Source organism: Danio aesculapii, chromosome 23 (assembly GCF_903798145.1).
Source record: "Danio aesculapii chromosome 23, fDanAes4.1, whole genome shotgun sequence".
NCBI classification, from domain to species: Eukaryota; Metazoa; Chordata; class Actinopteri; order Cypriniformes; family Danionidae; genus Danio; species Danio aesculapii.
Genome location: NC_079457.1, coordinates 48416530 through 48444029, shown reverse-complemented (window position 1 = coordinate 48444029; position 27500 = coordinate 48416530). Strand labels below are relative to the sequence as shown.

Below are 27500 nucleotides of genomic sequence, written 5' to 3'. Positions count from 1 at the left end.
ACTAGCCTAGAGCGACGTCTGCTGTTAAACACTAGCCTTGAGCGCCGTCTGCTGTTAAACACTAGCCTAAAGCAGCGTCTGCTGTTAAACACTAGCCTAGAGCAGTGTCTGCTGTTAAACACTAGCCTAGAGTGACGTCCATTGTTAAACACTAACCTAGAGCGACGTCTGCTGTTAAAACTACCCTAGAGCAACGTCTGCTGTTAAACACTAGCCTAGAGCAACGTCTGCTGTTAAACACTAGCCTAGAGCGACGTCTGCTGTTAAACACTAGCCTAGAGCGACGTCTGCTGTTAAACACTAGCCTAGAGCAGCGTCTGCTGTTAAACACTAGCCTAGAGCGACGTCTGCTGTTAAACACTAGCCTAGAGCGACGTCTGCTGTTAAACACTAGCCTAGAGCAGCGTCTGCTGTTAAACACTAGCCTAGAGCGACGTCTGCTGTTAAACACTAGCCTAGAGCGACGTCTGCTGTTAAACACTAGCCTAGAGCAGCGTCTGCTGTTAAACACTAGCCTAGAGTGACGTCCATTGTTAAACACTAACCTAGAGTGACGTCTGCTGTTAAAACTACCCTAGAGCGCCGTCTGCAGTTAAACACTATTTTAGAGCGCCGTCTGCTGTTAAAAACCAGCATAGAGCGCCATCTACAGTTAAAAAGTACCCCAGAGTGGCATCTGCTGTTAAAATCCAGCCTAGAACGCCATCTAAAGTTAAAAACTAGCCTTCTACAATTATAAACTAGCCTAGAGCGCCATCAACAGTTCAAAACTAGACTATAGCGCTGTCTGCTGTTAAAATCCAGCCTAGAGCACCATCTACAGTTAAAAACTAGGCAAGAGTGCAGTCTACAGTTTAAAAACTACCCAAGAGCGCCCTCTACAGTTAAAAACTAGACTTCTGCAGTTAAAAAAGTCACCTAGAGCGTCATCTACAGTTCAAAACTAGCCCAGAGCACTGTCTGCTGTTAAAATCCAGCCTAGAGCACAATCTAGAGTTCAAAACTAGCCAAGAGCGCCATCTACAGTTAAAACTACCCAAAAGCGCCCTCTACAGTTAAAAACTAGCCTTCTGCAGTTAAAAAAGTCACATAGAGCGCCATCTACTGTTCAAAACTAGCCCAGAGCGCCGACTGCCGTTAAAATCCAGCCTAGAGCGCCATCTACCATTCAAAACTAGCCCAGAGCGCCGACTGATGTTAAAATCCAGCCTAGAGGGTCATCTACAGTTCAAAACTAGCTAAGAGCGCCATCTACATTTAAAAACTAGCCTTCTGCAGTTAAAAGTCACCTAGAGCGCCATCTACTGTTCAAAACTAACCCAGAGCGCCGACTGATGTTAAAATCCAGCCTAGAGCGCCATCTACTGTTCAAAACTAACCCAGAGCGCCGACTGATGTTAAAATCCAGCCTAGAGGGCCATCTACAGTTCAAAACTAGCTAAGAGCGCAATCTACAGTTAAAAACTAGCCTTCTGCAGTTAAAAAAGTCACCTAGAGCGCCATCTACAGTTTAAAACTAGCCTATAGCGCTGTCTGCCCTTAAAAGCGTAAACCTAAAACATGAGTAAAGCAGTGCGTTGTGAAAGTTTTAGAATCAATACAGAAACTTGAACCGTTTTTCACCGCAGCTCCAACAACAGTGTTTACATTAGCACATCATGGCTTTGACCTCGACTGGGGCTTTTTGTGTTGTTTTTGCTTGTTTAAATGGCATATTTTGGTTGCATTTTCTCTTTTGTTCTCCTCATAGGCAGCTTTTTAGACTCTGTGAAGACTCACCTAGTTAAAAGTGTGTGTGAGAGTGTGTGTGTGTGTGTGTGTGTTGTGCTAGTTATCCATTGTGCCATGTGTTTATCCTCTGTTTGAGTCTCCACTTGACCCGCGTGTCCAAATCTCTGCTCTGCTTTTAATTTCTGGACGTGTTTCTTTTTTTTCTTTAACTCCGTGAGTGATGGGCAGAAAGCCAGCGACAGAATCAATCCCGAGAGCAAACGCAGGCTGGCATTTGTTTAAAGTAATATCAATATTTATACAGTGCTTTTGGCCAAAGAGTGAGACGGGATGAGCTCCAATAATTGCCCACGTGGCACAGCAGGCCTTCAGATATAACTAAATGTGCCCTCAAGACCGCGTCTGTAATGTCTGTCAAATCTACACGTGATTATGGGCTGTGAGAGTGTTTTTGTGGGAGTGACTGGCTTTTTTTTTGTCACAGGTGATTGTGTGTTTGTTGCGTTGTGTCTCCACCTGCAGGCCTGAATGAGCTACTGCTAATACACACAATAGCACATGCCATCAACAGAGAGAATTTCTCAACACATTTCTAATCATGATAGTGTTAATAACTGATTTTTAGTAACTGATTACTTTTATCTTTGCCATGATAATAATAAATAATTAGATTTAAATAATATTAGACTAGATATTTACTAGTATTCAGCTTAAAGTGACATTCAACAGACCCGATTTATGTTCCAGGTTTCTGCACAATGTAACCGTATGTTTTCACAGTTCTTGAGGCTCCTATAAATGAGACCAAATTATAGTAATAAAAATTCAACACCCTTTATATATATATATATATATATATATATATATATATATATATATATATATATATATATATATATATATATATATATATATATATATATATATATTGTCCATTTGACATCAGGTCAGGTACATCCCAAACATTATACCAACATAAAATACAAAAAGAAAACAGGCATAATTGCTGGTGTAATTTTGAAATTAGTTTTTAGATTGTAGCATTTTTATTATAATTTTGAGGCTTTTGTTGTATAGATTTATGGAAATATACATTTATCAACCCAGGCTCATTCTGAAAACGTATCTCCACTGACGTTTCTGGAGGCTGCGAAATACAACCCGGCGGCACGTTTTTCTGCAGTTTTTGTTTTCGCGAATCCACCAGAGGGCGCTGTGTATGCTTTTAGAGATCTCAAAGTTCCCTCACGAGTGCCATTCGCGCCTGCAGTTCTCGCGTAATCCCACCAGAGGCTGCTGTCGACTCACTTTTTGACAGACTTTCTGACTGACTGAGCTAACGATCGGCTGACCCACCCTCCCCCTTCCCTAAACCCAACCAATTTTATCGATTGACCCGTCGCTCCACTTAATTTCCACATCTGAGATATTTTCATCCGCCGTATGCTCAAGATCTGTATATTCTGCATATGAAATAGTTTCAGTAATGAATTAATACATTGATATAGTTTAAAATAGCATTACTGGAGATTTACTTTCAGTAACAGATTCTGAACATCCTAATGGACCTGATCTAAAGCCTGCAGTGTTACAAAGATTTGAAACTTTAGTTAGTAAGTGCAACCCCTTTTTTCACAATATAATCTATAATAAGGATAAGGAAGGATGGAGCGTGAGATTGACAGGCGGATCGGTGCAGCGGCAGCAGTAATGCGGTCGATATATCGGTCCGTTGTGGTCAAGAAGGAGATCAGCTGAAAGGCAAAGCTCTTGATTTACCGGTCAATCTACACTCCTACTCTCACCTATAGTCATGAGCTTTGGGTCATGACCGAACAAGATTCTCAGATACAAGCGGCCGGAATGAGTTTCCTATACAGGGTGGCACCCTTATAGATAGGGTGAGGAGCTCTGTTGCCCAGGAGGAGCTCGGAGTAGAACCGCTGCTCCTCCACATCGATAGAAGTCAGCTGAGGTGGCTCAGGCATCTGTTTCGGATGCCACCTGGAGCTGTTCCAGGCATGTCCCATCAAGAGGCGCCCTCAGGGGTAGACCCAGGACACACGGCAGGGACTCTGGGAACACCCCTGGAGGAGCTGGAGGAAGAGGGACGTCTGGGGTTCTCTCATGAGACCGCTGCCCCCGTGACCCGGCCTCGGAAATGCGGAAGAAAATAAATGAATGAATGAATCTATGAAATATTAGCAAACATATCAGTAAATCCGAATTAAATCATTGTAAATGTGGCTCCACTCTCATGGACTGCAGGGTTTAAATTAGATGAAATGCTCAGGATCCAAATTAAAACATGGGCTGACATGTGATGTCCATTGTAATGGACACAGTGTCCGAAGGCGTTAAAGGCTTAACTAGGGTAATTAGGGTAAAGTTAGGGTAATTAGTCATTGTATAACAGTGGTTTGTTCTGGAGACAATCCAACACTAATATTGCTGAAGGGGGCTAATAATATTGAGCTTAAAATGGCTTTAAAACTATTAAAAACTGCTTTTATTCTAGCTGAAATAAAACAAATAAGACTTTCTCCAGAAGAACAAATATTAGAGGAAATACTGAGAGAAATTCCTGAATCTGTTCAACATCATGTGGGAAATATTTGAAGAAGAAATTCACAGGAGGGCGAATAATTCTGACTTCAACTGTATGGATGAATTGCACAAGGAGTTTCTCTTAAAGTGAACTGCATGTCATTTTTGTTGTTATGAATTGGCACACTTGTGTGTTTGACATTGTTCAATGATGTTTACAGTAAGCAGGAGAATAATAACATGTCTTCTTTACACTGTGACTGAATGCATGTGTGTACACATCAAACAGAAGGGTTGAAACCCATCCAACACTCATGCAGCTCTCAGTTCTCCAACAGTGTTTGCACAACATAATAAACACAAATGGTACTTGTTGATCTTCACACACGACTTTAAGAGGGCTCTTTCTTCTTATTTAGCAATGAAAAAGCTAACATTAAAAGAAAAGTTAATATTGTATTCAATTCTTCAGGTTAATTTAAAATTTATGATGTTTAAATAGATTTTTATTATTATAAATACAATTTTTATTGTTTATAACATTTTTATTTAAAGGTTTTTATCATTATGGATAATGTTATTTTATTATTTTGTTGTTTTAATTTATTAAGATATTAATTGATTTTATTTTAACCCTTGTGTACTGTTCAAGTTGATTACCCTTTGGTTATGTTTGGGGCTGTTTTTGCCTCATTGACTTCCATTATAATCATATTTTTATTGTAAAGCCATGACAGCATTTAATCATGCATTGCTGTTTGTAGGTGGTTTTCACTGTTGTGAAGAAGGACAATGTGTTATTTTTACTATTGATCATCATTTGGCAGCATTGTAAAATCTATCGGCCTAAATTATAAATTATATAAATATATAAATTATATCGGCCTGTGCATATGTCTTGTTTTATATGCTAATAAGTCTTTAATATAGAGCTATGTGGAGTAAAACAGCCGATTATAGTGTGTGTGCAGAAATGCACTCACTGAGTTTACTGTGTTCTGAGAGGTGAGCTTATTTTGATTTTCTCAGACATATCAAGATAAGTGTGTTATGGTCTCTCACACACACTATACTCCATATATAATCTAGAAACTAAGTGCAACTGATATTATTCATAAGCAGGTTATAGTGGGTGTGTGCAGAAATACACTTACCGTGTTTACTGTGTTCTGAGAGCTGAGCTGCTTACTCTGATTTTCTCAGACGTGTTAAGGTAAGTGCGCAAAGGTCTCTCTAAAGGCTGATTTATATTTGGTCATCAAGCGCATGTGTATGGTCTGGCGCAGCCTCACGGGCGCAACTACACATTTACTGAGGGGTATGCGGGTTGCAGTTTCGCGAAAAAAGTTACCAAAAGGCCTTATGTATTAACATAAAACATAATAAATGTATAAAAATATGTGTAAAAAATAGATCTTGATATAAAGATTAATAAACATTTCAGTTCCAAAAAATGTGAATATTATAACTCATTATGGCTTATTATGAATCATTATAATCCAAGTATAATACAATTCATATAGGGGAATTTTTAATCCAAATATTATTTTCTATTTTATTTGAAATATATTCAGGTCTGTACTTACATAAACGAACATTTTGTGTGATCCCTCTTAATTAAAGCAAATTAATAGCAAATTAATTAATTAATTAATAATAAATAAAGAAAAATGATGATATTATGTATGATTTGACAGTTTATTTAGATAAAAATGTAAAAAAAATCAATAATTTTGAGTTAAAACGCGTGTGTCAACGTATGCAACTCATGGTATAACTTTTATTTAATAAAATACAATATTAAACTCGCATAAGATGTAAAATAATCATTTTTAACAATACATATTTATTTATTTTTATTATTTGAAACTTTTAATAAGGATCATTTCAAAAATCATTTTGGCACAGTGGCGCCCCCCATGTGTGGCGCCCCTATGCACCGCATATACTGCATATCCCTTTTTTGCACCCCTCCGTGTGGTCGCTTAGCCCCTGCCGTGGCTGATGCATATGCGCACCTTTCAAAAAAATGTACGCGATAATGTGTATCGCAAGCTCTGTGATTGGTCGGTTTGGTAGCGGTGATGAGTGTGGGCAGCAGCGAACCCTTTGGACTGGAGCAAGTGTTTATAAGTGTGGAGTCCCGTGAAGGAGCTCCAGATGGAGATGGTTTTGTGTTTACCGTATGATTTTTTTTTCGTGTTTGCCGGTTCCCACCTCTGAATGAGCGAGTTTGAGCTACTCGTATATTAAAGTAGCGTTCAGAAAAACTGAACAGCAGTGAAGAAACTCGGCACTGAGGGACATAAACACCTACTGCCAGCTAGTGTTTCAGAAGTGTTACTGCAGAGCAACACAAACAGCACGCAGAAGTATAACTGCACAGCTATGCGCAAGGCAGGCGCCGTGGATCACGCTGATCACTCCACGCAGAAGTATAAACCAGCCTTTACACACACTCACACACACACACTATACTCCATATAACTCCCAATGGCTTTTTTTTTTTGCACTGCAAGTGATGATCAACAGTAAAAATGATAAATTGTCCGTCTTCCCTGCAGGAGAAATTAGCAACAACCAACAATGCATGATTATATGCTGTCGTGGCTTTGCAATCAAAAAGTATGACTATCTGTAAGTTGATTGTGATTATAATGGAAGTCAATGGGGCAAAAGCAGCCCCTAACACAAGGAAAGGGGAGTCAATTTGCCCAGAGTGTGTTGACCTTTGAAAAATATGTGCCAAAATCAGATTCGTGCCCAAAACTCGTTCCATTTGCTGAAACACAGATACAGTTGAGGCCAAACAAGCCTCAAAATCAGCCCAGAGTGGATGAAAACGACCCAACAGCACTCAAGGGTTCAACTTTTTAACATTTTTCCTAAAACGTGTTTATTATCATGAATAACATTCATTTAGCCACGATCTGAAACTGTTGTGTTCGTGTGTGTGTGTCCTCCAGGCCTTCAGTGTGGAGTTGGAGCAGCAGCGGGTGTCAGCGCTGGACTCAGTGGATCAGCAGTGTTGGACTGATCTCTCCACCACCGCTCAGGATCAGCTCAGCATGCTGCAGTGCGTTCTGGGAAGCATGAAGGACTCGCAGGTGAGACTCAGATCCATACCGTGTCCCAATGTGGTATATGCACATGGATTTTTAGTATTCGTTCAGCCAGCTCAAGCGAATTGCTCAGTTAATTGTCACACCATTATAAAATCACCATGTTTAAGATCTGAAAAATCTGTGATCTTCCCTGCCAATGTGAAGTGGGTCTCAGAATGTCCAAGAAGCACAGCATTAAATTACATTATTCCCTGTTGTGCCTTTATAATATGGACATTTAATTTACTCCAGTGTTTTCAATGGAGTTTCTGCGCTAGCCTGCTGCTGCTGACGGTGCTGGTGTTTACACGGTCTTTCATCTCGTTTTACTCTTGAACAGCTACATGAATGCTGAAGTCTGTTCATCTGATTGTATTTTAATGACATTACAACATCGGTGCTGTAAAAGCAACTGTATGAAACTGAAAATAGGAAGTGGAACAAACTTTCACTGGAAGTTTGTCATTGGCTGAAAAACACTAGCTGTGCATATCCGCATACTCTCCGTCCTAAATAGCATTCGAAAATAGAGTTAGTGTGTCCCAAACCATATGTCGAAAGGAGTTTCCAGTAGAAATTGGAAGTGTAGAGGCGTCTGTAGTCTATCCGCTAATATTGGCCACAATACATTGTGCATCCCTACTGAAAAATCCAGCTTAAACCAGCCTGAGGCTGGTTGGCTGGTTTTAGCTGGTTGACCAGCCTGGTTTTAGAGGAGTTTTGGCCATTTCCAGGCTGGTTTCCAGCTATTTCCAGCCTGGTCTTAGCTGGTCAGGCTGGCGGATGACCAGCTAAAACCAGCTTGACCAGCCTAGCCAGGCTGGGAGCCCAGCTAAAACCAGCTATGTCCAGCTTAAACCAGGCTGGTCAAGCTGGTTTTAGATGGTTTTAGCTGGTCATTTTCCAGCCTGACTAGCTAATACCAGGCTGGAAATGGCTGGAAACCAGCCTGGAAATGGCCAAAACCCCTCTAAAACCAGGCTGGTCAACCAGCTAAAACCAGCCAACCAGCCTATGCTGGTTTAAGCTGGATTTTTCAGCAGGGATTGGATGTGAATTCGATTAGAACTACAAACTCGGGTAAACAGTGTAAACAAACTACAAAGATGGTGGGTAGGACTAGCCATCAAGTAGAGAGGCTTTGATAAAGTTACATGAAAGACTGTTAATTAATGTTTAGCCAACTTGAGAATATTTAAATCACGCTTTCTGCGTTATATTTGATCTGGAACAACAATGTGAACTTATATATTAAGATGTATTTGGAAATGAACTACTGAATGCAGAATTATCCAAACACCTGAGGAGATTTCTCAGCGTGAAAGACTCGTGAATGACGGATTAACCCGTTGTTGAATTTACAGTAAGGTAGGTAATCAAATATGAATGAAATGTGTTTGAGACATGATTGACAGCACTCGTTACTAAGCAACATAACAGTCCAATATTGGGGAAGCAGTTCGTCTCGATGCTTGCACACTTTTCTGTTACACACTCAAAGGATTGACCTTTATTTTTACCCCAAAACAAAAAGTACAGACTGTTAGGACGTAGTACAGGGATGAACTGATTTGGTGAGTATATTGAGTGTGTGATTGTGATGGATGTGTGTGTGTGTGGTGCAGGTGAAGAGTGCGGAGGTGCAGCGATGGCTCAATGCAGTGGAGGAGCTTCTGTCTCGAGACGCCGGCAGCTTCAGAAACACTGATAAACTACAGGAGGAGTTCAACCAGTGCAAGGTCAGACTCTACACCAAAGGTTCACAGTTGTCTGTTTTTAAAAAGGGGGAGGAGCTACTCTATGCCCCGCCTTCTCTTCATGTTTCAGTTGAGATTACGTCAAACATTGAATTAAAAAAATGCACATTTCAAAGCACTTCACGGGAGCTTTAAGGTACAACTCAAGAATGATACAGCCTTAGGAAGGCTTCAGGACGCACAGGATTGATTTATTATTTAATTCAAGTGTAAATTTAGCTTATTTGCATTGTTGTTTTATTGGTTTACATGTAAATCAGGGGTTATTTGAGTAGACTGAGAGTGTCTAAATGTGTGTTCAGGAGCTGTTGGCGGAGATGGAGAGCGTGGAGTCGTGTCTGAAGCAGATGAAGGAGGACGTGACGGCCGTTCAGCAGAGCTCAGTACCGGGACTGGTTATTTGGGGGCAGAAAGAGCTTGAAGACAACCAGAAACGCTGGGACTCGCTCAGCAAACAGGTGAAACACACATTTTTATAATAATATATATACGTTGGGACAGTATGAAAACGCAGATAATAAAAATAGATGTGGTTTCTAAATGTACTTTGACGTGTATTTCATTGCAGACAATACAATAAGCAATACTTATGTGGTCCTCATGATATTTATTTATTTATTGTTTTTAATTAGGCACATATTCCAATTTTGGCTCTTGCAAAACATTCGAGAAAAAAGTAAAGCATTTCCCACTTTGTAATGTTGCTGTTCCTTTTCACAACACCTAAATGACGTTTAGGGACTGAAGACACCAAGTGATGAAGAGTTTCAGGTGTCATTTTGTCCCATTCTTCCTGCAAACAAGTCTTAAGGTGGGCAACGGTTCAGGGTCTTCGTTGTCGCATTTTGCACTTCAAAATAAGTCACACATTCTCTATTGGAGACAGGTCGGGACTGCAGGCAGGCCAGTCAAGTTACAGTACCTTTTTGTCAAGGGCACTATCAATATTATTTAGATCTGGTGACTGTGTAGACCATGGGAGATGTTCTTTACTTTCAAGTCTCTCAAACCACCCTGTCTCCAGTCTTGCTCTTTGTATTGGTGCATTATCATCCCAATGCACAGAACTGCCTTCAGGATACAATGTTTGACCCACTGGGAGCACATGGTCCTCCAGAATGGCTCAGTAGTCCTTGGCAGGAAAGCGCCCATCTAGCACCCAGGGAATGCCATGATGTTGAGCCCAAACCATCACTGATGCTTCACTCTGGGCATCAGCAGTCTGGGTGGGACGCTTCTTTGGGGCTTCTCCACACTGTAACTCTCCCGGATGTGGGAAAGACAGTGAAGGTGGACTCATCAGAGAACAATACATCTTTCACTTTGTCCACAGCCCAAGATTTCACTGCTGGAACCATTGAAACTGGCTTTTGGTGATGGCATGTGTGAGCAAAGGTTTGGCTATAGCAGCCGGCAATGTATATGGACCCTGTGGAGCTCCAGAGCACCAGTTTTGGTGGAAACAGGAGAGTTGAGGCACAGATTGAATTCTCCAGTGAGTTGGGCAGCTGTGGTTTCATGTTTTTTGGATACAATCGGGGTTAACACATGGACATCCCTTTCAGACACCTTCCTCCTGCATCCACAGTTACTCCTGTTGGATGTGGTTCTTCTTCTTGTTGGTTTGCTGACATTACTCTGGATACCACGGCTCTTGATAATCACTTGCGGTCTGGCTCACAGATGTGCCAGCGAAACGTGCACCAACAATTTGTCATCTGATAGGTCACCCGTAATGTTGTGCTATTACTTTGCTAATTAAACCTTCACACCCTGCTCTTACTGCTTCAGATCAGTGACGATGGACCACACAATCTTCCAATGATTTTACTGGACGTCAGTATGAATGTGTGTTTGTGGGTGTCTTTCAGCTGTTGAGGCGAGACGAGAGTGTGAGTGAAGGACAGGAGAAAGTGTCGAATCTGAAGAAGGACGTGGCGGAGATGCGGGAGTGGATGATTCAAGTGGACGAGGAGTTTCTGATGAGAGACTTTGAGTACAAGAGCCCTGAGGAGCTGGAGGAGGCTCTGCAGGAGATGAAGGTGCTACAAAACTACATATCTCTCACTATTAAAGAGATAGTTCAGCCAAACGTCAAACATCTCTTATTTACTCAAGCTCAGTTTACTTTATTAGTTATTCTCTAGTTTCTTTCTTCTGCTGAACGCAAATGAAGATATTTTGAAGAATGCTGAAAAGCTGTAACTTTTGACTTTCATAATAGGAAAAACAAATACTATGGAAGTCAATGGTTACAGGTTTTCAGCATTCTTCAAAATATCTTCATTTGTGTTCAGCAGAAGAAACTCATAAAGGTTTGGAAACACTTGAGGAAGAGTAAATAGTGAATACATTCTCATTTTCAGGTGAACTCTCCCTTTATCCTTCATTGAAAATGTTATACGCTTTGTAAACGTGTTAGACATATATTAGATTTTAGATGTGTTTTTATGTTGTTATTTTCTTTTCTTTGATCTAATATTTATATAGGAATAATAAAGCCTTTTATTAATTAATTATTAATATTTAATATTACTTGATTAAATTTCTTATTTTTTATAATACCAGATTAGAAAAAAAAAATTACTTGTGTGTTTATATATATGTATATATATTATATGGGTGGCACAGTGGGTAGCACAATCGCCTCACAGCAAGAAGCTCACTGGTTTCAGTCCCGACTGAGTCAGTTGGCGTTTCTGTGTGGAGTTTGCATGTTCTCCCTGTATTGGTGTGGGTTTCCTCCAGGTGCTCCGGGTTTCTCCCACAGTCCAAAGACATGCGGTACAGGCGAATTGGGTAGGCTAAATTGTTCGTAGTGTATGAGTGTGAATGAGTGTGTATGGATGTTTCCCAGTGATGGGTTGCAGCTGAAAGGGCATCCTCTGCGTAAAACATGTGCTCGATAAGTTGGCAGTTCATTCCACTGTGGCAACTCCAGATTAATAAAGGGACTAAGCTGAAAAGATAATGAATGAATGAATGAATATATATATGTTAGTATTTTTCAATAGCTTAACCAAATAACAAAATTTAGATAACTTTTAAAACAATTATAAAATTTGTAATATAAATTTAGGCAACATTAATACCATAATTTAATATATAATATATAATAACATATTTTTTTACAATAATATAATAATTATATTTAATATATATTTCCTTATAATAATTTAATACCAAATAGAAAGACTATATATATATATATATATATATATATATATATATATATATATATATATATATATATATATATATATATATTTATTTTTAATTTTTTTTTAATATATTTTATATATTTATATATAATATATATTTTTTATTTTGCTATTTTCATGTATGTTTAAATTCTGTGTTACATAACTATTTATATGTTATATTACATATAAACATAATGATTGTTAATCATTTATTACAAACACATAAACAGTTGTAAATATTTGTTATGCCTACAACCAATTATTCACCAGTTGTAAATAGTAAGCATCTACATAGGTTTGATCTTACTTTTTATTCTTGTATTTTGTTATTGTTTTTTTCAGCTGCCGATTAATTTTTTCATCATTCATCATTACATTTTCTTTCATTCATTCATTCATTCATTCATTCATTCATTCATTCTCCTTCAGCTCAGTTCCTTATTTATCAGGGGTCACCACAGCGGAGTGAACCGCCAGCTATTCCAGCATATGTTTTGCACAGTAGATGCCCTTCCAGCCGCAACCCAGTACATCCATTCACACTTATTCACACACTCAAGACCAATTTAGTTCATCAATTCCCCTATAGCGCATGTGTTTGGACTGTGGGGGAAACCGGAGCACCCGGAGGAAACCCACACCAACACGAGGAGAACATGCAAACTCCACACAGAAATGACAACTGACCCAGCCAGGACTCAAACCAGTGACCTTCTTACTGTGAGGCCACACTGAGCCACTGTGCTGCCTCTAATTAAAGTTTTCTTTAAACTTTCTATCCTAGGTTCAATTAAGACTTGATTTATTTATCCATGAATTTATTTAATTTAATCATCATGTTTTATTTCTTGTAAATGTGTGTGTGTGTGTGTGTGTGTTTCAGAGGGCGAAAGAGGATGTGTTACAGAAGGAAGTGCGCGTGAAGATATTGAAGGACAGTATTAATGTGCTGATCAGCAAGACGCCCCCTGGTGGACCAGATCTGACCCCCGAACTCAACGAGGTGCTGCACAACTACCAGAAACTGTGTGATCGCTTCAAGAGCAAGTGCCATACACTCGAGGTACACACACACACACATAGCTATTATATACACACATACTTGCACACATATACGCACACACACATAGCACTTATATAGACACATACTTGCACAGTTATACAGACACAGAAACACACACACATGGATATATTTACACCCAATATACATGCAGATGTACATATACACACTTACTTGCGCGCACACACACACACTCGCATACACTCTCACATATTTACGTTTATACACACATACATTTACAGCATACACACACACACATACAGCATAGGCACATATACACACTCTGGTGCTCTTATACACATACACACAGATATACATGAGCAAAATCACACATGAGCAGTGATGCACACACACACACACACACCCTCACTCACTGGAGTGTGTGTTCAGGAGGTGTGGTCCTGCTGGATTGAGCTGCTGCAGTATCTGGATGTGGAGTCTGCCTGGCTGAACACACTGGAGGAGAAAGTCCGGCAAACTGAAAACATCCCCGAAAACACACAGGCCGTCAGCGAGGCTCTGGAGGTAACACACACTCTCACGATCACAGTGTACTCGCCGAAATTTTGCAGGCCAGGTACAGTCATTACAATCCAGGTCCATGCAATTGGGAAGTGAAGTCCACCCATGATGTAAAATCCTCTTTCGTAAGCTGTTTGGACAGAAGTGTGTGTCGTATAGTGTGTCCACAGTCCTACTGGAGTGATAGAAACACAGCAAGTCTCTTTATTTAAATTTCCTGATGTTAAAATAGGATCCAAATCCCAGTGATTCTGAGGCTCAGTGGTTTAGAGGTGGTTGTCTCCGCCCACAGAATTGATTGACAGGCGTGTATTTACATATCTCCATAGTAACACGCGTGATCGGATATGCGGCCAGCCGGAAGTGTGATATGCACATTAATATAGCAGCATTTTTTATGACACTGTATAATAATAATTCATATTTTTACAGTACTGTTAGGGTTGGGTATAGGGTTGGGGTGGGGGTAGCCGTTAAAAAATACTATTTATTGGGTAATTTAATAGATAACATAAATAATACTCGATACAGCTACTGTTTTTTCATTTCCGTGACGGTTGGCTTTAGGGTTGGGGTGTGGGTAGACGTTAATAAAATACTATAAATAGGAAATGTAATAAATAATAGAAATTCCGGCCGCAAACGTATCCGATCTAGCAGCAACCTCGTGAAACGTCATCAACTGTCGCCGAATTATTGTTCCAATTCAAACTTCACATCTTGCCAAGTACAGATAAACTTACAAAGCACAGGTATCCCAGAATGCATTGCAGCGTAACCCGCGAAAGCTAACGGCGGAGGCGAAAACCGGCACAGTTTCAAAAATACTCCTCTGTTGTGTTACAAATGAAAGTTTTAAGAGTTTTTCAGGCGAGAATGTTGTTGTTTTAAACTCGAGTCGACAGTTTATTTATAAAGATAGCGAATCTTTAGGCGATGTGCCTCAGCTTTAGCGGACTGTGACCTCCAGCGTGTCAGCGGGAGCTTCCCCCGCCGAGAGCAGCTTAACATCGGCCAGTCATTCACGGATGTACCGCTGGATCTCATCTCTCCTTTGTAGTTAAAACATGATGTTTAATACATCTTGTGCATATCTAGCGCACGTATTTTAGTCTTTTAAATCTATTATTTGTTATCATGTGTGTTATTTTAGCCGTGTTATTTTGTTATGTTTTATAATTGTCTGTTATTATGTTACAGTGTTGTACGAGGTTTGTCTTTGTTTGCCAAATTGCTGAACGTTATCTTTATTTGTCATTGTGTTCGTCCTGTACTTTGTAGACGTTTTTCTTGGCTGCTGCATAGGGGGCGCTATAGCGACCAGCGTCTTCCGGTAGAATGTTTAGAACTTCTGTTTACGCCGTTTACAACAGGTAATTTGCGCTCCGAAAATGGGTTTCAATAGTGTTTTGAGAGGATTACGGAGTGTTTTTGTGACACGCAACTTTGAAAGGCATGTGTTAAAGCCGTTATAATCTGTGGTTCAAGCGCGAGAGAAAAACGTTCTCATAGTTTATGTGTCTGCCATCAGAAATACAGTGTGTGTGTGTGTGTGTGTTTCCCTGGACTGTCAGCTGTTAGGTCAGCGGCTCTTCACACACACACATGCCACACGCAATACTTCACTGCATTATAGAGCAAACCAGATTACTAGCATGAAACTTAACAGGTATGTAAGTCATGCAATTTACACAAATAACGAATAAAAGTCCGATACTGATACTCTGCTGGCTGATTTGCTGTTGATTCTAATCGAGAGCCGTTTATGTTTCATTTAGTGTGCTGTGTTTACCACGGTTTTCTGTCATTTCAAAATGTCACTTTATTTTCACTTTGTCAGTTATTAAATCAGTGTGTTAATGGGACAGTACAGTGACTTTAGTGATGACGAGGCCTCATTTAAACAGCAGAAGATGCCGTCTGACAACAAGGGGAAAACCTCACAGCTGATATTTTCCATCCTATTAGATCGCATTATTTTTTTAATAATAATTTTTTCTGGGTTTTTACCTTTATTGTGTAGGACAGTATAGAGAATTGACAGGAAAGCATGGGGAGCAGAGAGAGGGGGAAGGATCGGTATAGGACCGCGAGGCGGGAATCGAACTCGGGTCGCCGTGCGCACCGGAGTGCATATGTCGACGCACTAGCCACTACACCACTGGCGCTGACAGATCACATTTTTTCAAGTGATCAGTCCAGGAGGTGGCGCTGATCGACAACAGTATCAGTTTAAAGAAGATACAATAAAGATTAAAATAGGTAAGAATAGGTAAAATAGATTAAAACTATCATTTCAAAGCTGTCCTGTGACTGTTTACACGCATCAGCTGACGACCGGAAGTTCTTAGCATTCTCCTTGCGCATACACGCATATTAAATCTGATAATCAAAGACACGAGTCTGTGTATAATAACTCATTTCACTTCATTCATTTTCTCTTCGGCTTAGTCCGTTTATTAATCTGGGGTCGCCACAGCGGAATGAACCACCAACTTATCTAGCATATGTTTTACACAGCGGATGCCCTTCCAGCTGCAACCCATCTCTGGGAAACACCCATCCACACTCATTCACTCTCATACACTACGGACAATTTAGCCTACCCAATTCACCTGTACAGCATGTGTTTGGACTGTAGGGGAAACCGGATCACCCAGAGGAAACCCACACGAACGCAGGGAGAACATGCAAACTCCACACAGAAACGCCAAGTGACCCAGCCGAGGCTCGAACCAGCAGCACTACCTAAGGCGCCACTGCGTCACCCATATATATTTAAATATTTACGTTTTTATTTTATGTATTTATTTTGAGGGGGAACTGTGCCCCAGTAGAGCAACACCCCTGGGAGGAGCTACAGTATGCCACGCCCTCTCTTCGTTTTTCAGTTGAGATTACGTCAAACATCCAATAATAAATGCACATGTAAAGCACTCCACAGAGGCTTTTGAACAGAGCCCAGTGTGTTTTGAACTGTACAGCATGACTGACGGGTGTTTAAGATGTTGCTAATAGTGTGTGTGTGTGTTTCAGTCTGTGGAGTGTGTTGTGCGTCATCCGTCTGATAACCGCACTCAGATCCGCGAGCTGGCGCAGACGCTCATCGACGGAGGGATCCTGGACGAACTCATCAGCGACAAACTGGAGAACTTCAACACACGCTACGACCAGCTCACACACACGGTGACCAGAGCGCACCTCAGAACACACTCAGATACACTGCAGAGTGTGTGTGTGTGTATGTCAGTGTTTCTGACTCTGTGTGTGTGTGTATCTCTCTTTGTTTATGTGTGTGTGTTGTAGGCCTCAGAGCGTCAGATGTCTCTGGAGCAGCAGTTGTCGTCTCTGCGGGAGAGCGAGACGGCGTTACACACACTGCAGACGTCCCTCACACTGCTGGACCAAACACTCACATCATACCTCACTGACCGCATCGACGCATTCCAGCTGCCGCAGGAGGCTCAGGTATACACACACACACACACACACACACAAAAGCTGCCATGACTCTCTCTTCAGGCTGCCGTTATCAGTCTCACTCTAGTGTTTTCCTCTTTCTGAAAGTCTTGATAACACCATCCAGTGTTTTTCTCATATTATTTTAGCTTATAGGACTGTAAATAAATGGTTTGTTGTTCTCTCCCAACACGCAAATATGAAAGTCCATTCTAATCTATAGTTTTTGTTATTTTATATATTATTTTATTATTCTTTTCTTTTCTTTTATTACTTTTTATTATTATTGTTTTATTTTATTATTGTTTGATATTTTATTTTCCTATTGTTTACATTTTATTTTATTGTTCTATATTTTATTTTATTATTTTATATATTGTTTTATTTTATTTTATTACTTTTTATTATTTTTATTTTATTAATGTTTTATATTTTATTTTCTTATTTTATATATTATATTATTTTATTACTTTTTTATTTTTTATTTTCATATTGTTTTAATTTTTATTTTATTGTTTTATATTTTCTTTTCTGATTTTTTTAATTAAAATTTTATTATTCTATATTTTATTTTATTATTTTATATATTATTTTATTTTATTTTATTACTTTTTATTTATTTTTTATTTTATTATTGTTTTATATTTTATTTTATTATTGTTTACATTTTTATTTTATTGTTCTATATTTTATTTTATTATTTTATATATTATTTTATTATTCTTGTATTTTATTTTATTATTTTTTATAATTTTTTATTTTATTATTGTTTTAATTTTTATTTTATTATTTGACATTTTATTTTATTATTCTTTTATTTTATTTTATTAATTTTTATTGTTTTTTTATTTTCTTTATGTTTTATATTTTATTTTGTTATTTTATATTTGATTTTATTTTATTACTTTTTTATTTTTTATTTTCTTATTGTTTTATTTTTATTTTATTATTGTTTTATTTTTATTTTATTATTGTTTTAATTTTTATTTTATTGTTTGATATTTTATTTTATTATTCTTTTATTTTATTTTATTACTTTTTATTATTTTTTATTTTATTTTGTTTTATTTTTTATTTTTTATCTGCGCAGGCGATTCAGGCTGAGATCGCAGCCCACGAGGCCACAGTGGAGGATCTGCGGAGGAGAAATGTGGGTAATGTTCCTCTGACAGCCTCAGAGGGCAAACCAGTGCGAGGAGGAACCCAGCTGGAGCAGATACAGGTACAGCTCAATACTGCCCCTGCAGGACTGGAGAACAACTGATTTAGATTTATCATTGTATTATTTATTACATTATATTCAGTGGACTAAATGGCAAGTGTTTTTCAGCCAGTGATAAACTTCTATTTTAATACATAGCTAGGGTAATTAGGGTAAAGTTAGGGTAATTAGGCAAGTCATTGTATAACAGTGGTTTATTCTGGAGACAATCCAAAACTAATATTGCTGAAGGGGGCTAATAATATTGACCTTAAAATGCCTTTAAAACTATTAAAAACTGCTTTTATTCTAGCCCAAATAAAACAAATAAGACTTTCTCCAGAAGAACAAACATTAGAGGAAATACTGTGAACAATATTTGGGAAATACTTGAAGAAATCATTCACAGGAGGGTGAATAATTCTGACTTGTTTGTGTTTGCTCTGTTTAGCGTAAACTCAGAGAGATCAGCACGAAATTCCAGCTGTTTCAGAAGCCGGCCAACTTTGAGCAGCGAATGCTGGACTGCAGGAGGATTCTGGAGAGCGCTAAAGCTGAGCTGCACATCCTGGACCTGAAAAACACACAACCAGACGAGATCCAGACACACCTGAGCGGATGCATGGTGAGAACACACACACACCACTGCACTTTTAGTCATCATTCATTCATTCATTTTCCTTCGGCTTAGTCCCCTATTTATCAGGAATCGCCACAGTGGAATGAACCGCCAACTATTCCAGCGTGTGTTTTAGGCAGCGGATGCCCTTCGAACTGCAATCCAGTACTGGGAAACACCCATACACTCTCATCTGCATACACACTCATACACTACGGCCAGTTTAGTTCATCAATTCCCCTATAGCGCATGTGTTTGGACTGTGGGGGAAACCAGAGCACCCGGAGGAAACCCATATTTTATTTTTATTATTGTTTTATATTTTATTTCATTATTTTATATATTATTTTATTATTCTTTTATTTAAGTAATTTATTTTTTATTATTTATTTTATTATTGTTTTATATTTTATTTTATTATTGTTTTATATTTTATTTTATTATTGTTTTATATTTTATTTTATTATTGTTTTATATTTTATTTTATTATTGTTTTATATTTTATTTTATTATTGTTTTATATTTTATTTTATTATTTTATATATTATTTTATTATTCTTTTATTTAATTAATTTATTTTTTATTTTTTATTGTTTTATATTTTATTTTATTATTGTTTCAATTTTTACTTCATTGTTTGATATTTTATTATTTTATTTTATTTCATAAATTTTTATTATTTTTATTTTAATTTGTTTTATTATTTTTTATTTTATTTTATTATTGTTTAATTTATTATTTTATTTGATTTGATTATATATTATTTTATTTTATTGTTATTATTTTATTATTTTTTATTTTATTTTTATATTTTATTTTATTATTGTTTTATTTTATTCTTTTTCATTATTATATGTTTATTTATTTATTTATTTATTTATTATTATATTATTATTATTTATTATTTTATTATTTATTATATTATTATTTCTTACATTTTATTATTATTATTATTATTATTTATTTACGAATTTTTTCCATTTTTTGTTGTATTATTTTTTTTATTATTATCTGTTTATTTATTTATTATTATTATTTATTATATTATTAATTATTATATTATTATTTCTTAATTTTTTTATTATTATTCTTTTCATTATTATTATTATTATTTATTTATGTATTTTTTTCATATTTTTTTTATTTTGTTTTATTTTATTCTTTTTCATTATTATCTGTTTACTTATTTATTATTATCATTATTTGTTACATTTTATCAATATTATTATTATTATTATTATTATTATTATTATTATTATTATTATTATTATTATTATTATTTATTTATGTATTTTTTCCATTATTTTGTTATTTTGTTTTATTTATTCTTTTTCATAATTATCTGTTTATTTATTTATTATTATTATTATATGTGTATATATATATATATATATATATATATATATATATATATATATATATATAACATTTATTATTACTATTATTTTTATAGATGTTTTCATGATCAGTTATTCTTTTTAGGAGTTTACTTTGTTTTTATTTTCTGTGTAGCTTCAGGTTTTCTTGTTTTAATCATGTCGCAGAACTGAAACGCTCAGTGTTTTATCTGAACATACTGTCTCTTTTAACACAGAAACTGTATAAGATCTTGAGCGAGGTGAAGCTGGAGGTGGAGACGGTGATTAAAACCGGACGGCAGATCGTACAGAAACAACAGACGGAGAATCCTAAAGGAATGGACGAGCAGCTGACCGCCCTCAAGTTACTCTACAATGAACTGGGCGCTCAGGTACATGCAACACGACACACCGACTAATGTAAAAACCATACGGGCTCCATTAACCTAATGCTCTCTTAAATGTGTGTGTGGTCAGGTGACCGAGGGTAAGCAGGATCTGGAGAAGGCCTTGAGTCTGTCTCAGCATGTGCAGAAGGAGAGCGCCGCCCTGCAGGTCTGGATGAAGAACAGCGAGACTGAGCTGAAGGAGAAGCTGAGCACGGCAGACATGCCTGCAGACATCGACAGCGAGATCAGCTGGGCCAACGTCAGTCTGTGTGTGTGTGTGTGTGTGTGTGTGTGTGTGTGTGTGTGTGTTTGTTTGTTTGTGCATGCGAATAATTGTGAGTGTGTGAGTTTGTGTGTGCGTGTGCATACATATGTGTGAGTCTGTGTTTATGTGTGTGACTGTGAGAGAGTATGTGTGTGTGTATATAAGTGTGAGTCTGTCTATGTAAGCCTGTACATGTGCATGAGTGTGTGCTCACAAGTGTGGGTGTGTGTGTGCACAATAGTCTGTATTTGTTCATGAGTGTGTGTCTGTTCATGAGTGCGTGCTTACAAGTGTGTGTGTGTGTGTGCGCGTTTGTGAAAGTGTGTTTATGAGTGTGTGTGGGTGTTCATGATGCATTATTTCTGCTCTGACAGATGTGTATTCTCTGCTGTGTGTGTGTGTGTGTGTGTTCAGGGTGTGCTGAAGGAGTCTGAGCGCAGGAAGTGTGATCTGTCAGCGCTGATGGAGAACAGCGCCGCCCTGCAGGCGTTAGTGGAGGGGAGCGAGGCTCAGCTGGAGGACCGGCTCTTTGAGCTCAATGAGGACTGGGAGAGAGTGCACACACTCATAGAGGACTGGCTCAGCGCTGTACTGGTGAGCGTCATCAAGATCACACCTAACCCATATGTGCTGTTGGGTCGTTTTCATCCACTCTCAGTCTTAATTTGGCCACAGCTTTCTCTGTGTTTCAGCAAATGGGAGGATTTTTGGTGTCAAATCTTATTTTGATGCATATTTTGGGAAAATGCTTTGACAGTGTTCAGAAGCTCAACAATACACTCTGTGCAAGTTTACTCTGCTTTCATTATGTTGGAGGGCGGTTTTTGCCCCATTGACTTCCATTATAATCACATTTATTAATGACAGCATACACTCACCGGCCACTTTATTAGGTACAGCTTACTAGTACTGGGTTGGACCCCCTTTTGCCTTCAGAACTGCCTTAATCCTTCGTGGAATAGATTCACCCATATTGACAAGATAGCATCACACTGTTGCTGCAGATTTATCGGCTGCACATCAATGATGAGAATCTCCCATTGCACCACATCTCCACCGCCACATTTTGATTGCAAAGCCATGACAGCATATCATCATGCATTACTGATTGTTGCTGGTATTTTCCTGTTGTGTAGAGCTGCAATTTGGTCATTTATACTGGTGATCATCCGTTTTGATTATTATCATTGTTTTGTTTTTGCAATAAACAACAATTTAAAATTTGTAATATTTTGTTTACATCATATATAAATGATTAAAAATGGATCACATATAATTATAGATTTTAATTATGCACGCTATATTTATCATAGTAATAACCATATATATATATATATATATATATATATATATGTAGTTAAAATTGCCTTGTGTTATGTATTATCCTTATTAATTCAATTCAATTCAATTCACCTTTATTTGTATAGCGCTTATACAATGTAGATTGTGTCAAAGCAGCTTCACATAAAAGGTCACAGTAAATAGGAACAGTGTAGTTCAGTTTGTAGTGTTTAAGTTCAGTTCAGTTGAGTTCAGTTCAGTGTGGTTTAATAATCACTACTGAGAGTCCAAATATTGAAGAGCAAATCCAACGATGCGCAGCTCTACAGATCCTGAACCATGCAAGCTAGAGACGACAGCGGAGAGGGAAAAAAAACTTCACTAAAGGCGGAAGTGAAGAAAAAAAACCTTGAGAGAAACCAGGCTCAGTTGGGCACGACCATTTTAATTTCTCCGCTGGCCAAACGTCTTGTGCAGAGCTGCAGTCTCAGTGGCGGAGGCTGGAAGCTGGCCTCAGCGAAGACTCGTCTGTCTCTGGAGCGTCACATGTTTTCCACTCCTCCATGACCACCACAGTAGCTGCTCAGACTCTGCATAGTCTGAGGGCCTCGGGAAGAGTATCCCCAGGTGGAAATGGAGAATAAAGAAAATAATTAGCGTAGCTGCTGTTCATAGTGTATATCAGCAAGATGCAGAACCTGTGTGGAAGCCCCCTAAGTGGTGCACTAAGTGTATGCTTTACTGAACAGATAGGTCTTTAATCTAGTCTTGAATTGGGAGAGTGTGTCTGAGCCTCGGACGTTATCAGGAAGGCTATTCCAGAGTTTAGGAGCTATAAATGAGAAGGCTCGACCTCCTTTACTCGACTTTGCTATTCTAGGTACTAGAAGCCCTGAGTTTTGAGACCTTAAAGAGCGAGTTGGATTGTAGCGAGACAGAAGATTAATTAGATAAACAGGAGCTAGATTATTTAAACATTAATTAATGTTTAGTTATGATTGGCAATAATGTAATAATGGTGATTTATTTTTTTTTTTTTAAATAACATTTTACTAATGTATTAGTGTAAATTAAATACTGTATTAATTTAAATATTCAATTTATTTCATATTTTCTTTATATCTTTTATATGGCACACTGACATTAGACTGATTTCCTGTCCTGTGTGTGTGTGTGTGTGTGTGTGTGTGTGTGTGTGTGTGTGTGTGTGTGTGTGTGTGTGTGTGTGTGTGTGTGTGTGCGTGTGTGTGCGTGTGTGTGTGTGTGTGTGTGTATAGAATCACAGGCGTGAGGTGGAGATGTTTGATGAGAATCTGGCTCATATCAGCACGTGGCTCTATCAGACAGAGATACGACTCGACGAGATGGAGAAGAAACCTGCAGCCGACAGACAGAGGATAGTCCAGGTAACACACACACACACTTGCACGTACAGTTGAAGTCAGAATTATTCGCCCTCCTGTGAATTTCTAAATCAAATATTCCCCAAATGATGTTTCTCAGATTCAGGAATTTCTCACAGTATTTCCTCTAATATTTGTTTCTTCTGGAGAAAGTCTTATTTGTTTTATTTGGGCTAGAATAAAAGCAGTTTTTAATAGTTTTAAAGCCATTTTAACGTCAATATTATTAGATCCCTTCAGCAATATAAGTTTTGGATTGTCTCCAGAACAAACCACTGTTATACAATGACTTGCCTAATTACCCTAACTTTACCCTAATTACCCTAGTTAAGCCTTTAAATGTCACTTTAAGCTGAATACTAGTAAATATCTACTTTTAGTATGTGATCTGCGTTTTAACGTCTTTATTTGAATGTGGAAATATTTATGATTATTAAACTTTTATTTAAATATGCAACATAATATCACACACTACAAAGTTTCCATGAATAAATCTCTGACAGAGACTCCACCCCTCAGAATCATCAGCCAGTCACTGTGCGTATGGTTAGTAATTATGCTGACATCATCCATAGCAACAATTTTAAGCCCCACCCGTATTTTTCTTTGATTGACATTCTCTCTTTATATGTGTCATCAGGGGGGAAAGCCCCGCCCACTAGTGACCATCTCTCCCTCATTAGCATAGGACGTTAGTCTTGTTTTTGAATCTGCCACTATGCTGACACACAGGCATTTGTAGCTCCGCCCTCTATAGAAAAGAGCACAATCTCATTTGAATTTAAAGAGACAGTCACCAAAATGCCATGATTAGAATCAAAGCCTGAAAGGGTCAGTTTCAGAGAGTTAGAGAACTTTAAGAAAACATTGAGCAGCAGTAGATCGATCACCTGTGTGTCCTGCAGGCAGTGCTGTGTGAGCTGGAGGAGATGACGGTGCGGGTGGACAGTGCTCGAGATCAGGCTGTGATTCTGATGACCAGCAGAGGGCCGTCCTGCAGAGAGCTGGTGGAGCCCAAACTGGAAGACCTCAACCGAAACTTCCAGAAGGTGACGCAGCACATCGGCTCTGCACAGGTGAGAGATCCCTCTGTGATCTTGCACAGTCACTAATAATGCACATTCGATCAATAATTCGGAAACCACATTTGAATATTACCAGGATTGAATTCAACTAATTGTATTAAAGAAGGGGTGGCACGGCGGTGCAGTGGGTTGCATGATCGCTTTACAGCAAGAAGGTCGCTGGTTCGAGCCTCGGCTGGGTCAGTTAGCATTTCTGTGTGGAGTTTGCATGTTCTCCCTGTGTTGGTGTGGGTTTCCTCCGGGTGCTCTGGTTTCCCCCACAGTCCAAACACATGCGCTATAGGTCACTTGGGTAAGCTAAATTGGCCGTAGTGTATGTCTGTGATTGAGTGTGTATGGGTGTTTCCCAGTGATGGGTTGCAGCTGGAAGGGCATCCGCTGCGTAAAACATGTGCTGGTTCATTCCGTTGTGGTGACCCCAGATTAATAAAGGACAAGAAAAGAAAATGAATGAATGAATTAAAGTCCTTTGAATAAAGTTCATGTATTTGTGCATGAACGAGTGCTTTAAACTCTTTTGAAATGCCTTTAATACACATGCAAATGATGAAGTTTGACTCTGTTATGGTTGTGCTTTGCCATGAATCCACAAATCCCACACTTCTTTATTTTAGACATGTGAATTCAAGGCCTGGATAGCACTTAAAAACAAACACAGGTCCTTGAAAGTGCTTGAATTTAAGGTTGATGGTGTTATTTCAACCATTATACTGTGCTGCTTTCAAAAACTGAAAGGAAAAACGAAGAAACTCTTCATTTAAAGCTCTTACATTTAAATCTTACACATGAACTATGACAAATAATGCATTTTATTAATATTTCAGATACTGCATTTGAATATTACCAGTTTTGAATTCAGCTATTTGAACATGACTTTAAAATGGTCCACATTTTTGAAAATGACACAATCAAACATTATCATTATATGACATTTTAGTGAAAATATTAAGTGTAAAGTATAGGAAGTGTATAGTGAATTAAGGTGCTCGATTTAAAATGATTAATCATTTAAAGGTGCTGTGTGTAAGTTTTTCACTCTTCTAAAGCATGAAAACACTGTAATATGTTTGCAGATATTCAGAAACATGCTCAGTGAACATTCTTGTTGATCTGAAAAACCATGCTGAAGTCAGATATTCTGCTTTGAGCATGTGTGTTACGTGCCGGAACGCCTGTCTTTTTCAGTTTACTCTTGAAAATACAATTAAAATGTATATTTTTACAGCAAAATGAATAAGAATAAAAGGAAGTTTTAACCAATGCTCGTGTACGGCGCTGTGGACTAACTTGAATCGTGACACCAATAAAGGACATGCCATTTGACCTGACTTGTCCTGTTATCTCCTCATTATCATTATTACAAGTATTTCCACCATTGTCATTATTCAGGTTGCTGTAGTTGTAGTAGTAGTCATAGTAGTAGTAGTAGTGGTTGAAGTTGTAGTTTGGGTTTTTGTAATAGTAGATGTCATTGGTATAGTGGTATCAGAAGTAGTGGATGTGTAGTAGTAGTAGTAGTCGATGTCTGTGTAGTAGTATCAGAAGCAGTAGACATTGTTGATGTAGATGTTGTAGTAGCAGTCATTCCTGTAGTAGTATCAGTAGTAGATGTAGTAGTAGTATAAGTGGTAGTAGTCGTTGTAATAGGTTCAGTAGTAGTACACATTGTAGGAGTAGTAGTGGTTGTGGCTGTAGTAGCAGTAGTTATAGTTGTAGCATTAGAAACTCTCTGTAGTAGTAGTTGGTGTAGTATTTGGGATTTATTTTTATTATTATTATTTTTATTATTGTAGTGGTTGTTGTTAGTGATTATTACTGTTGTCCTTTCTTGCTTGTTTACTGTCATTATTACTATCATTATATCACTAGCGTTGTTGTCACTCCTTATATAAGTTACTTGCTTTATTTAGTGACTGTTATTGTTCCTTTTGTATGTACTCTGACCTGTTTACCAAGTTACCTTTACATGCACACCCGCGCGCACACACAAACACACGCACCTGCCGGTACTTGATTGTATTGTTGTTGTTTTTTGTATTTTTGTTATTGTTTCGTTTTCTTTGTATTTGCATTATCTCAAATTGTGTACCTTTTGTATATTCTAATAAAAAAAAAAAGGACATGCCATTTACATTTCGATGGTAACCTTGCGCCATAAAATTCAAACAATGTTCATGAGTGGTGAAAATTTCCCTTTATTAATACATGGACTTTCTTAACATGTGATGCTTCATAAATATCCCTAATGGCTCTTTAAAAAAATGCAGTTGCTAAAAACATTCGAAATGGCTCTTTGCTGAAAAAAGGTTCCTGACCCCTGCTCTTAAAGAATGCGTCTGTGACTGAAATGCGTCCTCTGGTGGACAGTAGCAGACTCTGAAATGAGATGCAGATTCAGAGTTCCACATGAGGTGGTTATTAATTAGAAAATGATATAAATATTACGAGCGTAAACATCAGGTGAGCAGGTTACACTGTAACCCCGTGTCCTAACAACATGCTTCATGACGAAATAC

General features: G+C 37.9%; 1 protein-coding gene across 1 annotated transcript in view; it reads left to right on the top strand.

Annotated features, from left to right (window-relative positions):
• utrn (utrophin) overlaps positions 1–27500 on the top strand; it is a 346120-nt gene that overhangs the window by 80706 nt on the left and 237914 nt on the right. Inside the window, 15 exon segments of the mRNA XM_056448819.1 lie at positions 7245–7385; positions 9008–9121; positions 9442–9597; positions 11011–11181; positions 13226–13405; positions 13793–13927; positions 16961–17110; positions 17231–17392; positions 18474–18605; positions 19036–19209; positions 20798–20953; positions 21039–21209; positions 21630–21809; positions 23774–23902; positions 24805–24975. Coding sequence (XP_056304794.1) covers positions 7245–7385; positions 9008–9121; positions 9442–9597; positions 11011–11181; positions 13226–13405; positions 13793–13927; positions 16961–17110; positions 17231–17392; positions 18474–18605; positions 19036–19209; positions 20798–20953; positions 21039–21209; positions 21630–21809; positions 23774–23902; positions 24805–24975 — 2322 coding nt within the window.